This window comes from Hyperolius riggenbachi, chromosome 7 (assembly GCF_040937935.1).
Source record: "Hyperolius riggenbachi isolate aHypRig1 chromosome 7, aHypRig1.pri, whole genome shotgun sequence".
Classification (NCBI taxonomy): Eukaryota; Metazoa; Chordata; class Amphibia; order Anura; family Hyperoliidae; genus Hyperolius; species Hyperolius riggenbachi.
The window spans coordinates 177,034,639-177,056,878 of NC_090652.1; the positions used below are offsets into that span (position 1 = coordinate 177,034,639).

The window sequence follows — 22,240 nt, forward strand, 5'->3', positions numbered from 1 at the left end:
ATGTATTTATATAGCACTGACATCTTCTGCAGCACTTTACAGAGCACATAGTCATGTCACTGGCTGTCCTCAAAGGAGTTCACAATCTAATCCTACCATAGTTATAGTCTAATGTCCGACCATATATACGTATTTATATAGCATTGACATCTTCTACAGCACTTTACAGAGTACATAGTCATATCATTGACTGTCCTCAGAGGAGCTCACAATCTAATCCTACCATAGTCATAGTGTAATGTCCTACCATATTATTATAATGTATTTATATAGCACTGACATCTTCTGCAGCACTTTACAGAGTACATAGTCATGTCACTGACTGTCCTCAGAGGAGCTCACACTCTAATCCTACCATAGTCCTAGTCTAATGTCCTACCATATTATTATGTATTTATATAGCACTGACATCTTTTGCAGCACTAGAGTACATAGTCCTGTCACTGACTGTCCTCAGAGGAGCTCACAATCTAATCCTATCAGTCATAGTGTAATGTCTTGCCATATTATTATAATGTATTCATATAGTACTAGCATCTGCAGCACTTTTTAAGAGTACATAGTCATGTCAATGACTGTCCCCAGAGGAGCTCACAATCCCATCTTACCATAATCATAGTCTTAACGTTTTACCGTATTATGATTATGTATTTATACAGCACTGCCATCTTCTACAGCACTTTACAGAGTACATAGTCATGTCACTGACTGTCCTCAGAGGAGCTCACAATCTAATCCTACCATAGTCAGTCTAATGTCCTACCATATTAATATTAGCACTAACATCTTCTGCAGCACTTTACAAAGTACATTGTCATGTCACTGACTGTCCTCAGAGGAGCTTACAATCTAACCACCCTTATCTTCCAATTGGTAAACCTTACCTAACCTGACTCTTTCTACTCATTCTGAACATTTTCAAATGCCTTGCGCTTATTTAATGTTGGATACTTGCTCCTAACTTTAACCCCCACCTTTGTGCCTAACCCTAACATAATCTACCATATTTTATTTATTTATTGTATTTATAAAGCGCCAACATATTACGCAGTGCTGGACAATAAATAGGGATACATACAATATTTAGGGGTGACATACAGCAAAATGACAATACCTGAATACAAGAAAGACCAGATCATGCAGCACAGTATGAGTACAAGGTAATGGTTAGTCACTGGAGGGGAGCATGGAGATTAGGCAAGTTAGGTTCACTCAGATGCATAGCATGGGTTCACAGTAATGGAGGTGCATGATCAGGTAGGACACAAAAGGAGGAGGACCCTGCCCAAAGGCTTACAATCTATATATCCTTAACTCTTATTGAAAACAATAATACAATCTAGCCTATACCTTGGGTTGCTCCAGGTAATCAGATGTGCCATTATATATACAGTATATATATATATATTTTTTTTCTTCGGGGGGGGGGGGGAGTTGTTAACACCTGGCCTAGGGCAGTAATAGGTACAAATCCGGCCCTGCCAGTAATAGGTTGCCGCAGTATAGGTAGCAAGGGAGAGGTGTTGCCAGTAAAAGGTGGCTGCAGTATAGGTGGCCAGTTATGGGTGTAGCCAGTAACAGGTGGCTGCAGCATAGGTAGCCAGGAAAGAGTGTAGTCAGTAATAGGTGGCCGCCAGTAATAGGTGGCCGCAGTATAGGTAGCCAGGGAGAGGTGCAGCCAGCATAGATAGCCAGGAATCATTGTCTGCAGTATATGTAGCCAGGATTGGTGCCCTCAGTATACAGTGGGATGCGAAAGTTTGGGCAACCTTGTTAATCATCATGATATTCCTGTATAAATTGTTGGTTGTTTCAATGAAAAAATGTCAGTTAAATATATCATATAGGAGACACACACAATGATATTTGAGAAGTGAAATGAAGTTTATTGGATTTACAGAAAGTGTGCAATAATTGTTTAAACAGAATTAGGCAGGTGCATAAATTTGGGCACCACAAAAAAGAAATGAAAACAATATTTAGTAGATCCTCCTTTTGCAAAAATTACAGCCTTTAAACGCTTCCTGTAGGTTCCAATGAGAGTCTGGATTCTGGTTGAAGGTATTTTGGACCATTTCTCTTTACAAAACATCTCTAGTTCATTCAGGTTTGATGGCTTCCGAGCATGGATAGCTTTCTTTAACTCACATCACAGATTTTCAATTATATTCAGGTCTGGGGACTGAGATGGCCATTCCAGAACATTGTACTTGTTTCTTTGCATGAATGCCTTAGTAAATGTTGAGCAGATGCAGCCCTGGGGCAGCTTCAGCTTTATCACTGATTCCTGGACATTGGTCTCCAAAATCTGCTGATACTGAGTGGAATCCACGTGTCCCTCAACTTTGACAAGATTCCCAGTCCCTGCATTGGCCACACATCCCCACAACATGATGGAACCACCACCATATTTTACTGTAGGTAGCAGGTGTTTTTTCTTGGAATGCTGTATTTTTTTCCTCCATGCATAACGCCCCTTGTTATACCCAAATAACTAAATTTTAGTTTCATCAGTCCACAGCACCTTATTCCAAAATGAAGCTGGCTTGTCCAAATGTGCTTTAGCATACCTCAAGTGGCTCTGTTTGTGCTGTGGGCGGAGAAAAGGCTTCCTCTGCATCACTCTCCCATAAAGCATCTCCTTGTGTAAAGTGTGCTGAGTGGTTGAACGATGCACAGTGACTCCATCTGCAGCAAGATGATGTTGTAGGTCTTTTGTGCTGGTCTGTGGGTTGACTCTGACTGTTCTAACCATTTGTTGCTTCTTTTTATCCAAGATTTTTCTTGGTCTGCCACTTTGAGCCTTAACTTGAACTGAGCCTGTGGTCTTCCATTTCCTCAATGTTCCTAACTGTGGAAACAGACAACTGAAATCTCTGAGACAGCTTTCTGTATCTTTCCCCTAAACCCTGATGGAGAACAATCTTTGTCTTCAGGTCATTTGAGAGTTGTTTTGAAACGCCTATGTTGCTACTCTTCAGAGAAAATTAAAAGAGCAGGGAAACTTACAATTGACCCCCTTAAATACTCTTTCTCATAATTGGATTCACCTGTGTATGTGGGTCTGAGCTTACCAAGCCAATTTGAGCTCCAATAGTTAGTTCTAAAGGCTTTGGAATCAATAAAATGACAGCAGTGCCCAAATTTATGCACCTGCCTAATTTTATTTAAACAATTATTGCATACTTTCTGTAAATCCAATAAACTTAATTTCACTTCTCAAATATCATTGTGTGTGTCTCCTATATGATATATTTAACTGACATTTTTGATCGTAACAACCAACGATTTATACAGGAAAATCAAGACGATTAACAAGGTTGCCCAAACTTTCTTATCCCACTGTAGAGAGTCAGGTGGGGGGAGGGGGGACTCAGCAATAGGGGTGAACAAATACTGGCATACCACGGCAACCCTAAAAGCACCCAATACATCTGCCACCACTTAGCTTCTCTCCCTTACCAACTCCCTCGGCCTCTCTCAACACACGGACTCCCCCACCCACGGCGCCAGTCATACTCCATCCCTCCCTTCCCACCTTCTCTCAAGTCATTCCCTCACCCCCCCCCCAAGCCGCTCCCTTATCTCATCCACCCCCCCCCCCCCTCACCTCTTTTGCTCCTGCCGCCATTGAAGTCAGGCTGTTGCTTGTGACTTCCCCTCCCACCTCCTACCCCCTTGATCCTGTACCCTCAAACATTCTTCGTCTCCCCTTCCATCAACTGGCCCCATTCCTCAACTCCTTGTTTAACCTCTCCTTTTTCTGAAAAAAAACCCCACTCGACCCATCCTTTCCCTAAAACTACCACCCAATCTCCCTTCTTCCCTTTACATCTAAACTCCTTGAACGTCAGGTGCACTGGTGTATTAGCCAATACCTCAACACCAATACCCTATTTGACCCCCCTACAGTCTGGATTCCAACCTGCACACTCAACAGAACAGGACCTTGCCAAGGTGGTCAATACCCTTATCCTTGCCATAGCCTAAGGCATTTACTCCAGCCTACTCCTCCTTGATCTCTCTTAGGCATTTGAAATTATTCACTCCCTACAGCCCATGGGCATTTATAACCTTGCCATGGCCTGGATCTCCACCTACCTATCCAATTGCTCCTTTGTGAACATTTTCAATGGCTTCTCCTCAACCCCTGCCCCCCTCTCAGTTGGGGTCCCCCAGGGCTATTTTCTCACTGTACACCTCCTCAACTGGCAATTTCACCTCCTCCCTAGGCTTCTAATACCACCTTTATGCTGACGACACTCAGACTTACATCCATACCCATGATCTCTCCTCCACCACTATGGACAATGTCTCCTCATGCCTTTCAACTATTTCCTCCTGGATGTCAACTAGGTTCCTAAAGCTTAACCTATACAAAACTGAGCTCCTGATCTTTCCACCCGATGCTGCTGCATCCCTCCCAAATTTCCACCTCACAATAGGCAACGCAACCATTTGCCCTACCTCTCAGTCCCGTTGCCTGGGTGTCATCCAGGACTCTGCATTTTCCTGCATCCCCCACATTCAAAACATCCCCAAAGCCTGCAATTTCCACCTCCGTAATATCTCCAAGATCCGCCACTTTCTGACCCCGGATACTACCAAGCTGTTCATCAGAATCAGAATCAGAATCAGATTTATTTCGCTAAGTGTGACGGATGCCGCACTCAGAATTATTTTTGGTACACATTGGCATTAGACATAACACATTACATGAAATAAGAAACAGACATAATGCAAAAAGTAAAAAAAAACACAGACAGTATAGAAACAAGCTTTCCGATGTAGGGGCCTATATGTCATTTGGCAGTAATGCGAGGTGACCGTGACGCTACGCTCCGAGGACAATCTGAGTGGGGATGCTCTAGTTAAGAAGGAGCACAGCTCGGGGGAAGAATGAGTTCCTGTGTCTAAGTTTTAGTTGGAATAGCTCTGTAGCGGCGGCCTGAGCGCATGTGGTTGAAGAAGCGACTGCCGGGGTGGCGGGGGTCTTGTGCAATCCTGTTTGCCCTGTTGCTTAGCCTAGATGCATGAAGGAGGTCCAGTGGTGGCAGCGGAGTCCCGATGATTCTTTCCGCTGCTTTGATCACTCTTTGTAGTTTGTATTTGTCGCTTGCGGTGGCACCTGCATACCATACGATGATAGAGGAGCAAAGGATAGACTCAATAGTGGCTGTGTAGAAGCTTTTCATCAGCTCATCCATGCCCTCTTCATCTCCCGCAACTCCCTTCTGATTTCTGCAACTCCCTTCTGTCTGGCCTTTCCTTTGAACTCATTGGCCCCCTTCAATCATTTATGAACATGGCTGCCAGACTTATCCATTCTTCTCACTGTTCCACATCCACATCCCCTTTGTAAACCTCTACCTACATATCAGAGCTTGTTCACAGGTACATACCAGGCCATCCACTCCTGTCCTCCAAGGGCCGCCCCCACCCTCTGGAACTCCCTTTTACTGCCCATCAGACTTGTCCCCTCCTTCAACACATTAAAGAAAGCCCTCAAAACCCACCTCTTTAAGATGGCCTACCCGCCACCTACCACACAGTAACTTTCTACTGAATATTTATTCTAAAGCTGTAGCTAGTGAGTCCATCTCACCTCCCCTTAGAATGTAATCCTTTGGCAGTGTCAGCCCTTCCCTAGTGTATTCTACATGAACACATTCTAGAATTCTCCTTTCCAATGACAGCCTTGTACTTGTATTAGGGGGCCCAACTAACCAGCCCAAAATCGCTGATAATCATGTATTTTGTACCCTGTTTGCCTTGTATAGCTTTGTCCTATGTTGCATAAGCTTGTTATGTCTATCATCCTTTTTATCATTGTATGTATTTATTGTCCAGCGCTGCGTACTATGTTGGAGATTTATAAATACAATAAATAATAATAATTATAATTCAGAGGCTTTTCCTACTCTGAGGATCCATTTGAATAAACACCCATATGAGAGTGTTTATATTTAAATCTTGTTTAATGGTTGTTTTCTTATTAATTTAAATTAGTCAAAACTAAGTACACTTATTGCACATTTGCTTCAATTATTTTACACAATTCATTATCCTGCAAGGACAGTGGAAGGGTCTTTGTACTAGTAAAAGTTCCCAAGGAACACCGGTACAAACCTTATATTTTCAGTCTAATATAGCTGGTAAGCTCTCTCTATTTATAGCCGTTGCCAAGTATACATATTCACCATGTTGGAAAGACTGCACTGGTGGTGGGAAAAATTTGACATTTGTCACTCTAAAGACTGAACATTAGCTGTATCCTATTCATAAGGGTAATCACGGCCGGCCTTTGACCTGTGCGACCGGAGCGGTCGCTCAGGGCGCCGGCCTCCAAGGGGCGCATGTGCAGGGGTTTCTATTCCCCTCACTCGCGGCTCCCTCCGATCTCCGGCACTCACTGTCAGCCCTGTTCAGCTGTGGGTGAATCGGCAGCTGTGATGACAGAGGGAGCCCAGTGGTGGCGCTGTGTATCTCAAATACAGGAAGTGCTTTCCTGAATGAGCACTTCCTGTATTTGAAGTATACAGTGACTTCCCTCGCTCTGCCATCAATGCTGCTGGACCACCCACCGCTGAACTACATGGCTGGCAGTCTGAGTGCCGGGGATGGAGGGAGCCACGACAGAGGGGAACTTGTTGCAGCCCACAGGTCTGTGTGACAGGAGCACATCGCCCAGCTACCACAGAGTGCCAGCAAACTGCAAGCAAGGGGGACAGCAGAGAGGCAGGTCAGTCACTCAGGGGGCTTTACATAGATAGAAATGCAGCCTTAACGGACCGGACTTTGTGCAGCACACACACACACACTCACTCACTCACTCACTCACTCACTCACTCACTCTCTCTCTCTGTCTCTCTTCCCCCTCTCTCTACTCCTACCATCCATTCATCCATCCATCCATATATCTGTCTGTCTCTCTATCTCCCCATACATCCATCCATCCCTATATATCTGTCTCTCTCTCTATTCCTTCCATCCATCCATCTATATCTGTCTGTCTCTCTCTCTCCCCAAACATACATCCATCCCTATAGCTCTGTCTCTCTCTCTCATATATATCCCTAGATTATCTATTCCTATATCCCTATCTCTCCCTCTCTCTCACCCTCTCCCCCCCCCCCCTATGTTTTTCTCTCTCTCTTTTTCTCCCTCCTATCCCTCCATCCCTATATCTGTCTGTCTCTCTCGTCCTCTCTCTTTCCTCCTCTGTCTCTTCCTCCTCTCTGTCTCTCCCTCCTCTCTGTCTCTCTCTCCTCTCTCTGTCTCTCTCTCCACTCTCTGTCTCTCTCTCCACTCTCTGTCTCTCTCTCCTCTCCCTCCTCTCTCTGTCTCTCCCTCCTCTCTCTGTCTCTGTCTCTCCCTCCTCTCTCTGTCTCTCTTTCCTCCCCTGTCTCTCTTTCCTCCCCTCTGTCTCTCTTTCCTCCCCTCTGTCTCTCTTTCCTCCCCTCTGTCTCTCTTTCCTCCCCTCTGTCTCTCTTTCCTCCCCTCTGTCTCTCTTTCCTCCCCACTGTCTCTCTTTCCTCCCCACGGTCTCTCTCTCCTCTCCTCGGTCTCTCTCTCCTCTCCTCGGTCTCTCTCTCCTCTCTCGGTCTCTCTCTCCTCTCTCGGTCTCTGTCTCTCTCTCTCTCCTCTCTCGGTCTCTCTCTTCTCTCTGTCTCTCTCTTCTCTCTGTCTCTCTCTTCTCTCTCTGTCTCTCTCTTCTCTCTCTGTCTCTCTCTTCTCTCTCTGTTTCTCTCTCCTCTCTCTGTCTCTCTCTCCTCTCTCTGTCTCTCTCTCCTCTCTCTGTCTCTCTCTCTCCTCTCTCTGTCTCTCTCTCCTCCCTCTCTCTGTCTCTCTCTCCTCCCTCTCTCTGTCTCTCTCTCCTCCCTCTGTCTCTCTCTCCTCCCTCTCTCTGTCTCTCTCTCCTCCCTCTCTCTGTCTCTCCTCCCTCTCTCTGTCTCTCCTCCCTCTCTCTGTCTCTCCTCCCTCTCTCTGTCTCTCCTCCCTCTCTCTGTCTCTCCTCCCTCTCTCTGTCTCTCCTCCCTCTCTCTGTCTCTCTCTCCTCCCTCTCTCTGTCTCTGTCTTCCCTCTCTCTGTCTCTCCTCTCTGTCTCTGTCTCTCCTCTCTCTGTCTCTCCTCTCTCTGTCTCTGTCTCTCCTCTCTGTCTCTCTCTCTCCTCTGTCTCTCTCTCTCTCTCTCCTCTCTGTCTCTCTCTCTTCTCTCTGTCTCTGTCTCTCCTCTCTCTGTCTCTCCTCTCTCTGTCTCTCCTCTCTCTGTCTCTGTCTCTCTCTCTCCTCTCTCTGTCTCTCTCCTCTCTCTGTCTCTGTCTCTCTCTCCTCCCTCTCTCTGTCTCTCTCTCCTCCCTCTCTCTGTCTCTCTCTCCTCCCTCTCTCTGTCTCTTTCTCCTCCCTCTCTCTGTCTCTTTCTCCTCCCTCTCTCTGTCTCTGTCTCCTCCCTCTCTCTGTCTCTGTCTCCTCCCTCTCTCTGTCTCTGTCTCCTCCCTCTCTCTGTCTCTGTCTCTCCTCTCTCTGTCTCTCCTCTCTCTCCTCTCTCTCTCTCTCTCTCTCCTCTCTGTCTCTCTCTCTTCTCTCTGTCTCTGTCTCTCTCTCCTCTCTCTGTCTCTCTCTCCTCCCTCTCTCTGTCTCTCTCTCCTCCCTCTCTCTCTCTCTCCTCCCTCTCTCTCTCCTCCCTCTCTCTGTCTCTCTCTCTTGTCTCTGTCTCTCCTCTCTCTGTCTCTCCTCTCTCTGTCTCTGTCTCTCCTCTCTCTGTCTCTCCTCTCTCTCTCTCTCCTCCTCTCTCTCTTTCCTCCTCTCTCTCTCTCTCTCTCTCTCTCTCTCTCTCTCTCTTTCTCTCTCACTCTCTCTCTCGCCCTCCCTCCCTCCATCAATCCCTATATCTGTCTCTCTCTCTCTCTCTCTCTCAATGTATATATATTTGTCTGTCTGTCCATCCCAATATTACCTATTTCGTGTGTGTGTGTGTGTGTGTGTGTGTGTGTGTGTGTGTGTGTGTGTGTGTGTGTGTGTGTGTGTGTGTGTGTGTAGGATGAAGGCGGGGGGCACCATAATCAGGCTTCGCTCAGGGCGCTGTAAAACCTAAGGCCGGCCCTGAGGGTAATCTCAATATTAGTATGAGAACTCGTGGTTGACATATGAGAGGTGTGGTAGGTGTAGGGCAGAGATGTGTGGCTAGGAAGGGTTAAGGCAGGGCTTCAAAACTGGGAGGTTTACCAGAGCTTTATTTGTGGCAACAGTCTGTGCTGCTGTGTTTACTAATATGCAAGCCTCAACCAAGTACTTACCTCTGCTCTGTATAGTTTTACATTTGAAGTCATATTCATCTTGCAAGTCTTCTAAATTTTTAACTTCTTGTTCCACTTCCTATAAAATAGCATAACATGATTGAAATACATTATTCCAGAATGCAAAACCTTATATAACACCTTAAAATATCTGAGTAAAACTACGAGGGTTATCTAGAAAGCAACAACCGTTTTCTTTTATATGCTACACAAGGTATTCTGCGTAATTTAACTTGTATCTGTCAGGTTAACCTCTCCTCTCCCTGCATTACTTGTCACGTGATCGAAGAACGGTTGTAGCTTTTTATTCAGCAGCATTAACATGAAGCTCCCCCATCCCTCCTCAATTCCTTTAACCCATACATAAGGAGAATCAAAATCAAAATCAAGCAGTAGGAGAACAGAGGCGCCAGCAGGATAAAAGCGGATAAAAACTTTAAAATTTGCTGGGAGGAAGTGGTGGACTTACCTCCATAAAGCAGACATGAAAGACTGTCTGAATAGTAGCAATCACATTTATTAGATAGTACCCCAAAAAAGTGCATCGCGTTTCGCAGGCCCAGCCCTCTTCATCAGGCAATAAACGTGGGGACAAAACTGTAGACAAGAGACAGTACATTATGCTATAGTAAGTTCTGCAGTTACAAATTTGCATATCAATATATTGCATATCATAAAGCATACCATATGAAAAATTGCTTCGTGGAGATGGCATAAAAGAGTTGGGTGTACAAGTAAACAATAGGGGGTAGAGGCTATGGTGCTCGTGATAGTAATGGGCTATAGGGTGTTTTTTTTACACAGATTTGCAATGAGTGGTATTGGTAATGGAAAAGGGTATATGTCAGCAAGAGTAATGGGTAATAGAGCATTGAGAAGAGAACAGGGGGCCAGAAATACAGGTTAAAGTGTGCAAATAAAATAACATAAAGAACTCACCAGAATTTCAGCAATAGCAGGTGTAGCGCCTCAGTGAAGTGGTGAGGACGCTCAACTCCTTATATAGGCCTAGTGCACACCGGAGCGTTTCCGCTGCGGTTTGCGATCTGCTTGCGGGTGCGGATCCGCTAGGGTAATGTATTTCAATGGGCTGGTGCACACCAGAGCGGGAGGCGTTTTGCAGAAACGCATACTCCCGGGCTGCTGCAGATTTTGGATTGCAGATGCGTTTCTGCCTCAATGTTAAGTATAGGAAAACCGCAAACCGCTCTGAAAAACGGCACTTCACAGCGGTTTGCCAGGCGTTTTTTGTTACAGTAGCTGTTCAGTAACAGCTTTACTGTAACAATACATGAAATCTACTACACCAAAACCGCTACACAAAACCGCAAAACGCTAGCTGAAACGCTGCAGAAAAATAAGAAAAAGCGTTTCAAAATCTGCTAGCATTTTGCGGATCTGCTAGCGGTTTTTGGTGTGCACCAGGCCATATACAGGTTCTTGCTAAAAGGGCTAATTAGATGTGTGGGAGGTGTTAGGTGAGCGGGGTTAGGCCGAGTGTGCGAGCAGCCAATGGACTCTCTCCACCTGTGTTCAGTGAGTTGGGTTTTTGGGAAGGGTGGGTGGGGTTAGGGCAGGCTTGTGAGTAGCCAATGGGCTCTCGCCACCTGTGTTCAGTGTATTGGGTAGTTGGGGGTGGATACAGGCATCATGGTTATCAAATGTGCAGCTGAATAGTTTACTAGCTGAATAGATTACTGGTTAAGGGCACTGCCTTTGACATGGGAGACCAGGGTTTAAATCCCAACCAGGGCCAGTACCTACTCAGTGGTGTTTGGATGCTGTAAATGGGCAAAAGAATCCCAGCCAGTGCCAGTACCTACTCAGTGGTGTTTGGATGCTGTAAATGGGCAAAATAATAAATTAAGTAAAAAAGAATATGCAATGATCTTTCTCGAAATTTAAATAAATATAAAGATTCCAGTGGGAATATAATTAGTATATTTGACAGAGGGATTGATGTGTAAAAGTATTTAGCTGCCATCTAGTGGACCAAAAAGTTATGACCCGGTCCTAAGACACAAGCATAAATAGACATGTAAGAGCAACATAAAAATTAATAGAATAAACAGACATGTAAGAGCAACATAAAAATTAATAGAATAAATAGACTTGTAAGAGCAACATAAAAATGAATAGAAACCTATTAAAAAAATATATATATATATACATATTTTTAATATATTTTTTTATGTTTCTATTAATGTTTATGTTGCTCTTACATGTCTATTTATTCTATTAATTTTTATGTTGCTCTTACATGTCTATTTATGCTTGTGTCTTAGGACAGGGTCATAACTTTTTGGTCCACTAGATGGCAGCTAAATACTTTTACACATCAATCCCTCTGTCAAATATACTAATTATATTCCCACTGGATCGAATCATTATATTTATTAAAATTTTGAAAAATACCATTGCATATTCTTTTTTACTTAATTTATTCATTTGCCCATTTACAGCATCCAAACACCACTGAGTAGGTACTGGCCCTGGCTGGGATTTGAACCCTGGTCTCCCATGTCAAAGGCAGTGCCCTTAACCAGTAATCTATTCAGTTAGTACACTATTCAGCTGCACATTTGGTAACCATGATACCTGTATCCACCCCCAACTACCCAATACACTGAACACAGGTGGCGAGAGCCCATTGGCTACTCACAAGCCCGCCCTAACCCCACCCACCCTTCTCAAAAACCCAACTCACTGAACACAGGTGGCGAGAGTCCATTGGCTGCTCGCACACTCGCCCTAACCCCGCCCACCTAACACCTCCCACACATCTAATTGGCCCTTTTAGCAAGAACCTGTATATATAAGGAGTTGAGCGTCCTCACTAGAGTTGGGCGAACAGTTCGGCTGTGTTAGCCGAACTGCAGCCGAACTGTTCGGCTGCCCAAGCTGTCATTTATCTGTGGCTCTTACTACTTCCGGGTCGCAATGACCCGGAGTAGTACGTCTGCGCTGGCCCGGCGGAGCGCGTCCTAGATCGCACTCCCGTTGCCGGGCACTCTCTGCGCATGTGTGTGACGTCATGAGTGACGTCACACACATGCGCAGAGAGTGCCCGGCAACGGGAGCGCGATCTAGGACGCGCTCCGCCGGGCCAGCGCAGACGTACTACTCCGGGTCATTGCGACCCGGAAGTAGTAAGAGCCACAGATAAATGACAGCTTGGGCAGCCGAACAGTTCGGCTGCAGTTCGGCTAACACAGCCGAACTGTTCGCCCAACTCTAGTCCTCACCACTTCACTGAGGCGCTACACCTGCTATTGCTGAAATTCTGGTGAGTTCTTTATGTTATTTTATTTGCACACTTTACCCTGTATTTCTGGCCCCCTGTTCTCTTCTCAATGCTCTATTACCCATTACTCATGCTGACATATACCCTTTTCCATTACCAATACCACCCATTGCAAATCTGTGTAAAAAAAACACCCTATAGCCCATTACTATCACGAGCACCATAGCCTCTACCCCCTATTGTTTACTTGTACACCCAACTCTTTTATGCCATCCCCACGAAGCAATTTTTCATATGGTATGCTTTATGATATGCAATATATTGATATGCAAATTTGTAACTGCAGAACTTACTATAGCATAATGTACTGTCTCTTGTCTACAGTTTTGTCCCCACGTTTATTGCCTGATGAAGCGGGCTGGGCCTGCGAAACGTGTTGCACTTTTTTGGGGTACTATTTAATAAATGTGATTGCTACTATTCAGACAGTCTTTCATGTCTGCTTTATGGAGGTAAGTCCACCACTTCCTCCCAGCAAATTTTAAAGTTTTTATCCGCTTTTATCCTGCTGGCGCCTCTGTTCTCCTGCTGCTATACCATGTCCACCCCTGGTGGAGGGGTGATCTACCCCCTTTCGCATCTACAGAGAGCGACTTCTTATCCCTGAGTGAGGACAGGTCTAATCTCCTCACCTGCCTATACAGTGGTTGCCTTTGTGGTAACCCACGTTTGTGAGTATAATTTTCTCACGATAACCTTTACTTCATTTATGCTTAACATACTACACTATATTCGGCTCTCGGTTTCTCTACACTTTATCTCATCTCTGATGGGGTAGTCCCAGGGGTCGTGACCTGGTGAGCATTAGGTAGCAGAATAATCCACCAGCTTTTAGGGTTGACAGCCCATCATCTCTGGCGGCGTGAGCTGTTTAAGACTCCACGCCCTGTGACTGCCCGTATCTATCACTAGTGCAGAGATAAATAGAACTCTGACAGTATAAAACATCCAAACATTAACCCTGCTGGGGAGGAGAACCACATTGAATGTTTGTACAATGTGATCTCTGATCTTCGTTCCACGATCCAGAGTCAGCAGCAGCAGATTCTGCTACTGTAGGAACGTGTTCAAATGTCTGTTTCCCCTGAACTGACTTCTCTGCCAGTTCCTGCACCTGAACCTAAGGTGCCTCACCCAAATTGTTTCTCGGAAGATTGCTACAAATTTAGGACTTTTCAGAGTGTTTGTCACTTATATTTTTCTGTGTTGCCTAAAACTTTCTACTAAAGGTGGATATGACTATTTCCCTTTTTATGAGCAAAGCCTCTTTGGTAATCCTGATTCCTCGACGTTTCCGTGACAGAGTTCAGGAGAAACGGGGTAGGTGTCAACGTGATGGCTTATCTGGTCTGCCCGCTCCCACTACACCTCTTTTTGTTGAGGAAGCGGATAGGAAACCGGAAACCATGCAGTTGGGTTTCGTCCATGCAATTGGATGCTGTTTATATAACATAGCATATAAGAGTGCAACTGTGCATATCACAGAGATGAGATGTACATGCCTTAGATCACTTATTAACCATTTCAGCCCACGGGGATTTTTCACCTTATGCAGCAGAACAATTTTCACCTCCCATTCATTAGCTAATAACTTTATCACTAGTGTTATAATTTGCATGGAGTTTGTGCGCTGCACCTGGAGCAAACAGAAACCAACGCACAAACCCGCAACCAGGCAGAGATGTCACTGTTTAGGAAAAGACTGCCAAACCAGGAGTAAATGAATAATAAGGATTTATTATTAAATGAAAATAAAGAAATACTGTGCATTCACCTCATGCACAGAAACAATCAGTATTAACTTGCAGGCAATGTATTCTACACACATACAACACACTGCATCAAAGAATACTGGCAGATATATACAATAAGCATACAAGGTAAGAAAATCAGGGTTTATACAAGGACCTCTCTGCATAAGCGAGCTATGCAGAGTAGATCCAGTGTATAGAATTGTGTGCACACAGACCCTGGATCCAGAATAGTAATACAACATAAACCTAGGAATATATATACAAAATACAGATTACAATCGAGGAGGAGACACACGGATAGTCGGCAAGCAGAGGTCATACACAGGAGATCAAACAGTACAGTAATCGCTAGGCAAAGAGTAGTCGGTATACAAGCACAAGGTCAAAACACGGGAGATCAATACAGCAGGGAATCAAGGAACAAGGTAATCAGGAACAGAGAACTCCGGACAGGATGGCTAGGATCAGGAACAAAGAGCTAGCAAGTTCTGAGTGTTCAGGTGTGGCCTAAATACCATGCTGAAAGGCCATGTGACAGTCCAGGCCTCCTTCCTGTCTGTGAAGAGATCTCCAGAGAGTCCACCCTCTGCTGGTGGGCAGAGGAAAGTTCAGGCTGTAACTTCATAGAGGCTGGTGACATCTGCTGGTGAAGCAGAGGTAGTACATACAGGAATCTACCAGCAGATGCAGATTGTAACAACTAGTTATCACAATTTATTGATCTATATCTTGTTTTTCCCACCACTAATTAGGCTTTCTTTGGGTGGTACATTTTGCTAAGAATTATTTTTTTATAAATGCATTTTAACAGGATTAATAAGAAAAAATGGAAAAAAAAATCATTATTTCTCAGTTTTCGGCCATTATAGCTTTAAAATAATCCACGCTACCATAATTAAAACCTATGTATTTTATTTGCCTGTTTGTCTATGTTATTATACCATTTAAATGTTGTCCCTATCACAATGTATGGCGCCAATATTTTATTTGGAAATAAAGGTGCATTGTTTCCGTTTTGCGTCCATCACTATTTACAAGCTTATAATTTTAAAAAAATGTTCGTAGCATACCCCTTCAAATACATATTTACACAAAAGTTCAGACCCTTAGGTAACTATTTATGTCTTTTTTTTTTTTTTTTGTAAATTGTAATTTTTTTTTCTATTAATTTTATTTGGGTAATATTTTGGTGTGGGAAATAAACAGTTAATTTTTTATGTTGTTATATGTGTAAATTGTAATGTGTAGACGTAATTTTACTATTTGGCCACAAGATGGCCACCTTCAGTTTTTTTTCCCCTCCTTGTGCTTCTCGCTAAGCGGAAGCACAAGGGGGATGCGGAAATTTTGATGTGCAGAAAGACTAAAGCCTCTTGTAGGAGCGCTTCGGTTTTTATGCGGGGGACACGGATCGGTGATCGGGAACCATGTTCCCATTCACTGATCCCAGGGCTACCGGGGGGCACCGGGGCGGCGCCCGCGATCGCGCGCGTCGAAGCGTGCCAAAGCGTGCACCACAGCAGATCAGCCGCCCGGACATGAGCTTCACGTCCGGGCGGCAGAAATAGTTAAGCAACAAACAAGGCCCCAGTAAACTTGCTCTAAATGTCTCACAAATAATAACATATTAAATCATGTGGGGCTCAAAAACTTAGCACCAAGTCTCAACTGAAGACAACCAAGGGTCTACTGACCCAAGAAGAGAATAAAAGAAAAAAGGCTGCCATGTACAAATGTACAGCGGCAATGGGAAATAAAAAGAAAAGGAAAAGAAAGAAGGAGAAAGAGAAGGACCAAAATGGCCCCAAAAGGCCCAAGCACACCAGGGATTGGTCACAAAGAGGAAAATCAATCTTATGTTGGGAATACACCATGAGATTTTTTGGCAGACAGATGGTTCGATAGATAATTTCTGACAGGTCCGATCTGATTTTCGGAAAATCGATCGGAAAAACGATAGGACAGTAAATCTGCTCAACAATCTCATCATATTAGCGGGGGTTAAAACGTACCCACTTGCAGCTTCCTGCATTGCATCTTTGTGCACATTGTCACATTACATTCCAGCGTATCACATGCTGTCAGCCAGTGTGTGATACGCAGCATGTGATACGCTGGTGTGTAATGTGACGATGTGCACGTGACGCCGTTACCATGGAGACGCGATGCAGGAAGCGGCAATTGGGTAAGTTTTAATCCACGCTAATCACCCGTTATAATATATAAATATTTTGATGGTATCACCTTCCTCAATATTCAAAGCATAATAGGATTTTGTTAGACCAGGATATATCTATAAGCCCAGGATTCGGGGCCCATACAAAAAAACTTATGAACTCTTGTTCCCCAAGTATTAAGGTCTGGCCAGTTTATGTTGTGAGAGGTGATCCCTTCGATGCTCTTTTGTCATGTACTTTTTTTTTCTTATCAGAATCAGAATCATTTATTTCGCCAGGCATAACTGGGTCATGCTTGGAATTGGGTTTGGCACAATACAAAGCTCAGGAATAGGGAATACATAGACAGCAGGAGACATACAGAGACATAGAGTGCAATTAACCATAGGGGGCCACAGTGGCTAGTTCATTACGCGCAGAGCAATTTCAGAGACTATGATATGGAATGAAATTAAATTACGTTACTGGCGACTAATGGTTCAGATTAGTTTGATTAGTCCAGAGTGATCCGTGCGATCCGGGCCAGCTGATTGGCCGAGGCGTGGCCTTAGCTATTTGTGGGAGTTCTCTGATGGAAGTATGTGGAGTGAGTTCAGGAGGCTGACCGCTGATGGAAAGAAAGAGTTGCTGTGTCTGGCAGTCCTGGTGAAGATGGTTCGAAGCCTCCGGCCTAGGGGGAGCGGGCTGAAGTAGCGGTAGCCTGGGTGGGAGGGATCATTGGCAATCCTCAACGCCCTAAAGCACAGTCTTGTGTTATATAGGTGGTCAAGTGGGGGGAGGGGACTCCCAATGATCCTCTCCGCTGACCTGATCACTCTCTGTAGTTTATGCCTGTCGGTGGTGGTGGAGCCGGCGTACCAGATTAAAAGGGAGGAGCAGAGGATTGACTCAATGGTGGAGAAGTAGAAACTTTTCAGAATATCTTGGGCCATGCCAAACTTCCTCAGTTGGCGGAGGAAGAAGAGTCTCTGCTGGGCTTTCCGCTGGATGGCAGTGATGTTGAGCTTTCAGCTGAGCTCCCTGGAGATGGTTACGCCTAGGAGACGGGCGCAGGGTACCCTAGCCACCTCGGTACCATCAATGTAGATTGGAGGAGGGGGAGGAGCAGACTTCCTGAAGTCAATGATCAGCTCAACAGTTTTTGCAGTATTAAGCACCAGCATGTTCTCCTTACACCACTGGCAGATTCTCTCCACCTGCTGGCTGTACTCCTGTACATTGTCCTTAGTGATGAGACTAACAATGGTGGTGTCGTCTGCGAATTTGATGACCTTGACAGAGTCGGCTGTGGATCTGCAGTTGTTCGTGTACAGAGAGAACAGCAGAGGGGACAAGACACAGCCTTGAGGTGCACCCTTATTGGTGGTCATTGTCCGAGAGTGGATGTGCCCTAGTTTGACGACTTGGGACCTGTTGGAAAGAAAGTCTGTGATCCAAAGACGTAGGGTGGGATGGACACCAAGTTCGGCTAGATCTTCCTGTAGAGTGCATGGGCAGATAGTATTAAAGGCTGAGCTGAAATCCAGAAGTAGAATTCTGGCATATGCATCTGGTCTATCAAGGTGGTCGTAGACAAGCTCCAGGCAGGTATTTATGGCGTCGTCCGTGGATCTGTTTGTCCTGTAGGCAAACTGATAAGGATCTAGAAGGGGTGAGGTAGAGAGCTTGAGGATGGATAGGACCGCTCTCTCCATGACTTTCATAATGACAGACGTCAAGGCCACCGGCCTAAAGTTGTTGAGGTCAGCGACCCCGTTTCTTAGGGACAGGTACGATGGTGGACCTCTTGAAGCATGCAGGGACTTTGCTCTCCTGCAGCGACTAGGTGAAGATGGCTGAGAGGATGGGAGCGAGCTGCCAAGAGCAGGTTTTCAGGCATGCTGGTGACACGCCGTTGGGGCCTGAGGCTTTCCTAGCGTTTAGGGTGGACAGGAGGCGCCGGACATTGGCCTCGTCCACCACCAGAGAGGGTGAGCTAAGGGCATTGTTGTTGTTGGCCCCTGGGGAGAGGGTTGGTGATGTCGGATGCCCCGCCACTACCTGTCTCTCAAACCTGCAATAGAATTTGCTAAGTTCTTCAGCTAGCATAGAGCTAGGTGTCGCTTGTTGGAACGGCGGCTTGTAGTTGGTGGCAGCCTTAATCCCCCTCCATACGGCTCGTGAGTCATTCGAGCGCAAGTTTTGTTCTATCCTCTCTGCATACTCCTTTTTCGCAGTCCTTAGTTCCCGGTTAAGGTCATTCTTTGCCCTTCTGTAGTCTTCCTGGTTACCAGACTTGTGTGCGTCCTCCTTGCGCTTCCGCAGTTGCCGGAGCCTGTTTGTGAACCATGGTTTGTTGTTGGGGTAGACCTTGAAGGATTTCGTTGGCACACACGAGTCCTCACAGAACCTGATGTACGAGGCGACATTGTCTGCCCACTCGTCCAGGTTTGGCGACTCCAGGGGCTTCCAGTCAGTGCAATCAAAACAGGCTTGGAGGTGTAGCTTTGCTTCGTCTGACCACATCTTGGTGGTCTTAAGGACTGGTTTAGCCGCCTCCAGGCGCCTCCTGTAGGTGGGGATAAGGTGGATAATACAGTGGTCAGAGGAGCCTAGGGCTGCCCAGGGGACCGCTTTGTACGTATCCTTGAGTGCTGTGTAGCAGTGATCAAGGGTGTTCAGGCCTCTAGTGGGACATGATACATGCTGGTGGTAGCGCGGCATCTCCTGGCGAAGGTTGGCCCTGTTGAAGTCACCCATGACAATAAACAGAGAGTCTGGGAGGGACGTCTCCCAGTGCGGGATGATCTCGCTAAAGTCCAACATGGCAGATCAGCATCAGGAGAGATGTAGACTCCAACAAGGACATAGGATGAGAACTTCCGTGGGCAGTATGGCGGCCTGCAGTTGACGACTAGGAGTTCGAGATCTGGGGAGCACTTCCTGTCAAGTACCGCTTGGGTGGGGCACCATTCCGAGCTAATGTAAAAACAGATGCCACCCCCTTTCTTCTTCCCTGAGAGGGCAGGATCCCGGTCTGCACGGATGAGGCTGAAGCCCGCTAGCTGAAGAGCATTCTCAGGGAAGTTAATTTTATTCAAGCAGGTTTCATGAAAAAAAAAAAAACAGAAGCAGAAGAGTGGTGTACCATATTAGCCATCAGTAAAATAAATACGTTTTTGAATCAGGATGATATCATTTATTGGCTAACTTAGAGATAAATAAAAAGTAAGCTTTTGGCTAATAATAAGCCTTTATCTGACTTGGTTCCTGCATATACTGACAAGTTTTTTTAAAAAAAAACACAGCTTATATACATTGGATATACAGAGGAGAAACATTCTTTTGCAAACATAAATAAATGTAATTAGATGTGTTTCACAGGCATGCTAGCTAAATAGATAAGATCACCAGTTGGATTGACTTGAGCTGCATCTTATCAGTAGTTTGAACAATAGCAAACAACTTTTTTTTTTAGTTTGTTTCAACAACAGTTGTTTGATAATTGTGCATTTAAAAGACTTTTGTTGAGCGTGTGTATGAGCCTTAAAGGAAAACTTAAGTCTCCTAAAAAAAATTACTTGTACTCACCCGGGGCTCCCCTCAGCCCCCTGCAGCTGAACGGTCCCCTCACCGTGTCTTTCCGATGCGGAACTGGACTCGCCGGCGGCCACTTCCGGTTGGCCGTCACCAGCCGACAGGCTGGGAACGCGGCTGATTAGCCGCGTTCCCGGCCGCAATAGCGCCCTCTGTAATGCTATTGCGGCCGGGAATGCGGCTAATCAGCCGCGTTCCCAGCCTGTCGGCCGGTGATGGCCGAACCGGAAGTGGCCGCCGGCGAGTCCAGCTGCATCGGAGAGACACGGCGAGGGCACCGTTCAGCTGCAGGGGGCTGAGGGGAGCCCCGGGTGAGTACAAGTCATTTTTTTTAGGAGACTTAAGTTTTCCTTTAAAACATAACATACGACTCAGGATGATGGGGAGACATTGTAAATCCAGAGTTCAAATGTGACTGGGCTGACTACATGCACCATTAGTTATAAGCTAAAGAGAATAGTGGCATTAAACACCATTTTACCAGCATATGAAACAAAAATGAAAAAAAGAATGCAAAGAATTGTGGCATTTAAAACCCATCGTACCAGCACAAGAAGATAACATCCTTGTTTAAACTTTCTTCTACAGTTTTGAACCAATGTATACATTTTGTTTCTTGAGTTAGTCTCTCTTTATGCGATTTAAAGCCACCCATTAATACAGTTATGAGAAAAATCGCTTAAACTGTGTCCACATGAACAAAAGTGGGTATTGGGAGATCAGTATATTTTTTATTATCCTTTTTTCTGCTGTTAATAGTAAACCTGTGGTGGTTCATGCAATCACGTAGAGCTCATCCTGTTTCTCCCACATAAATTTCCTTGGGGCATTTTGCACACATGATCAGGTATACCAGATTAGATGAACTGCAGGAAAAGGTGCCTTTATACTTTATGTTACTGTTGTCTTCCTGGTATTGGTATCCTGTCGGTGGAATGAATGTGTTTACAGGTCTCACATCTTTTTCCTCAGCAGGGGAATGTTCCATTCTGTTCTGGCCGATTCAAGGCATTCCTGACAAACATCTGTTTAAGATTGGGTGGCTGTCTGTAAGCCAGGCGGGGAGGATCAGGGAGTATCTTTCTCAGTCTCTAAACCTTATGAAACAGAATTAAGTTCTTTTGCAAGCTTAAGATTTCCAGGTGTGGCTTGTAGGTGACCACCAGTGGGACATGGCTCTCTTCCTGCTTTTTGTTTGTACTCCAGGAGCTGAGTCCTAGGGATATTGTCAGTTTTCTTAATTTGGGTCTCAGCCCAAAAACAGATCATAATAAAAAGTCACAAGCTAGTTAATAACATTATAACAAGGCATAAAATTCAGTACATGAAAGAGGCATTAACTGCATATCCCACATGAGGCAACTACAAACCCCAGTAGTTTGTAGTAGTGCAACAAAACAGTGGAACATTAAAACAATAACCAAACAAGAACAAAAAGAAAAACCAACAAATATATGCATTCGAAAAAAGCATACAAGATACGGAGTGTGCCACAAGTCATATTTGCGGAGCCAGTAAACCAAAAAGTGGCAAAATTGCTGTGCCAAGCAGGGGCTGGGGGAAGCATATAACAGTAAGCATATGCAAGGATGAGTAGCAGCAATAAGTCACGTGGAGATAGAGGTAGGGAACATGTTAGCTAGGTAGTCATCCTTGGTTTGGAGGTCTATCCATAGAGCCCATGTTAGATAGTGTTTGTCAAAGGTCCCTTCTGGAAGATGAGGGATTTCTTCATATTCCATTTTTGAATTAATAGCAAGAAACCACTCCTTAACAGTGGGTACATGAAGTGACTTCTAACGCCGTGGGATGAGACCTTTGGCAGCATTCAACAAGAAAGGGATAAGAGATCTTTTATATCGTTTGACACTATATTTGGCATTATAAAATAATACTATCCAAGGGTCTCTAGGTAAGTTAGTGTCTGTAACCTTCTTTATTATGGATAACACTTCATACCAGAATTAGTCAAAGATGGACAGCTCCACCATATATGCAGGTGCGTCCCAATTCCTCCGCACACCCTCCAGCACTGGTCAGTCATCCCTGATTAAAATTTGGACCAAGGAGGTACAATATCACCTAGATAGCAATTTATAGTTAGCTTCTTGAAATTTTGAGCTGATAGAAATGA

The 22,240-nt window shown here is 45.0% G+C and overlaps 1 protein-coding gene across 1 annotated transcript in view; it reads right to left on the minus strand.

The window, feature by feature from the left end:
* The window catches only part of STAT1 (signal transducer and activator of transcription 1), a 1,171,385-nt gene that overhangs the window by 1,010,399 nt on the left and 138,746 nt on the right, over window positions 1-22,240 (minus strand). The window contains exon 3 of the mRNA XM_068244925.1: window positions 9,296-9,374. Coding sequence (XP_068101026.1) covers window positions 9,296-9,374 — 79 coding nt within the window. The remainder of the gene's footprint in view (window positions 1-9,295; window positions 9,375-22,240) is intronic.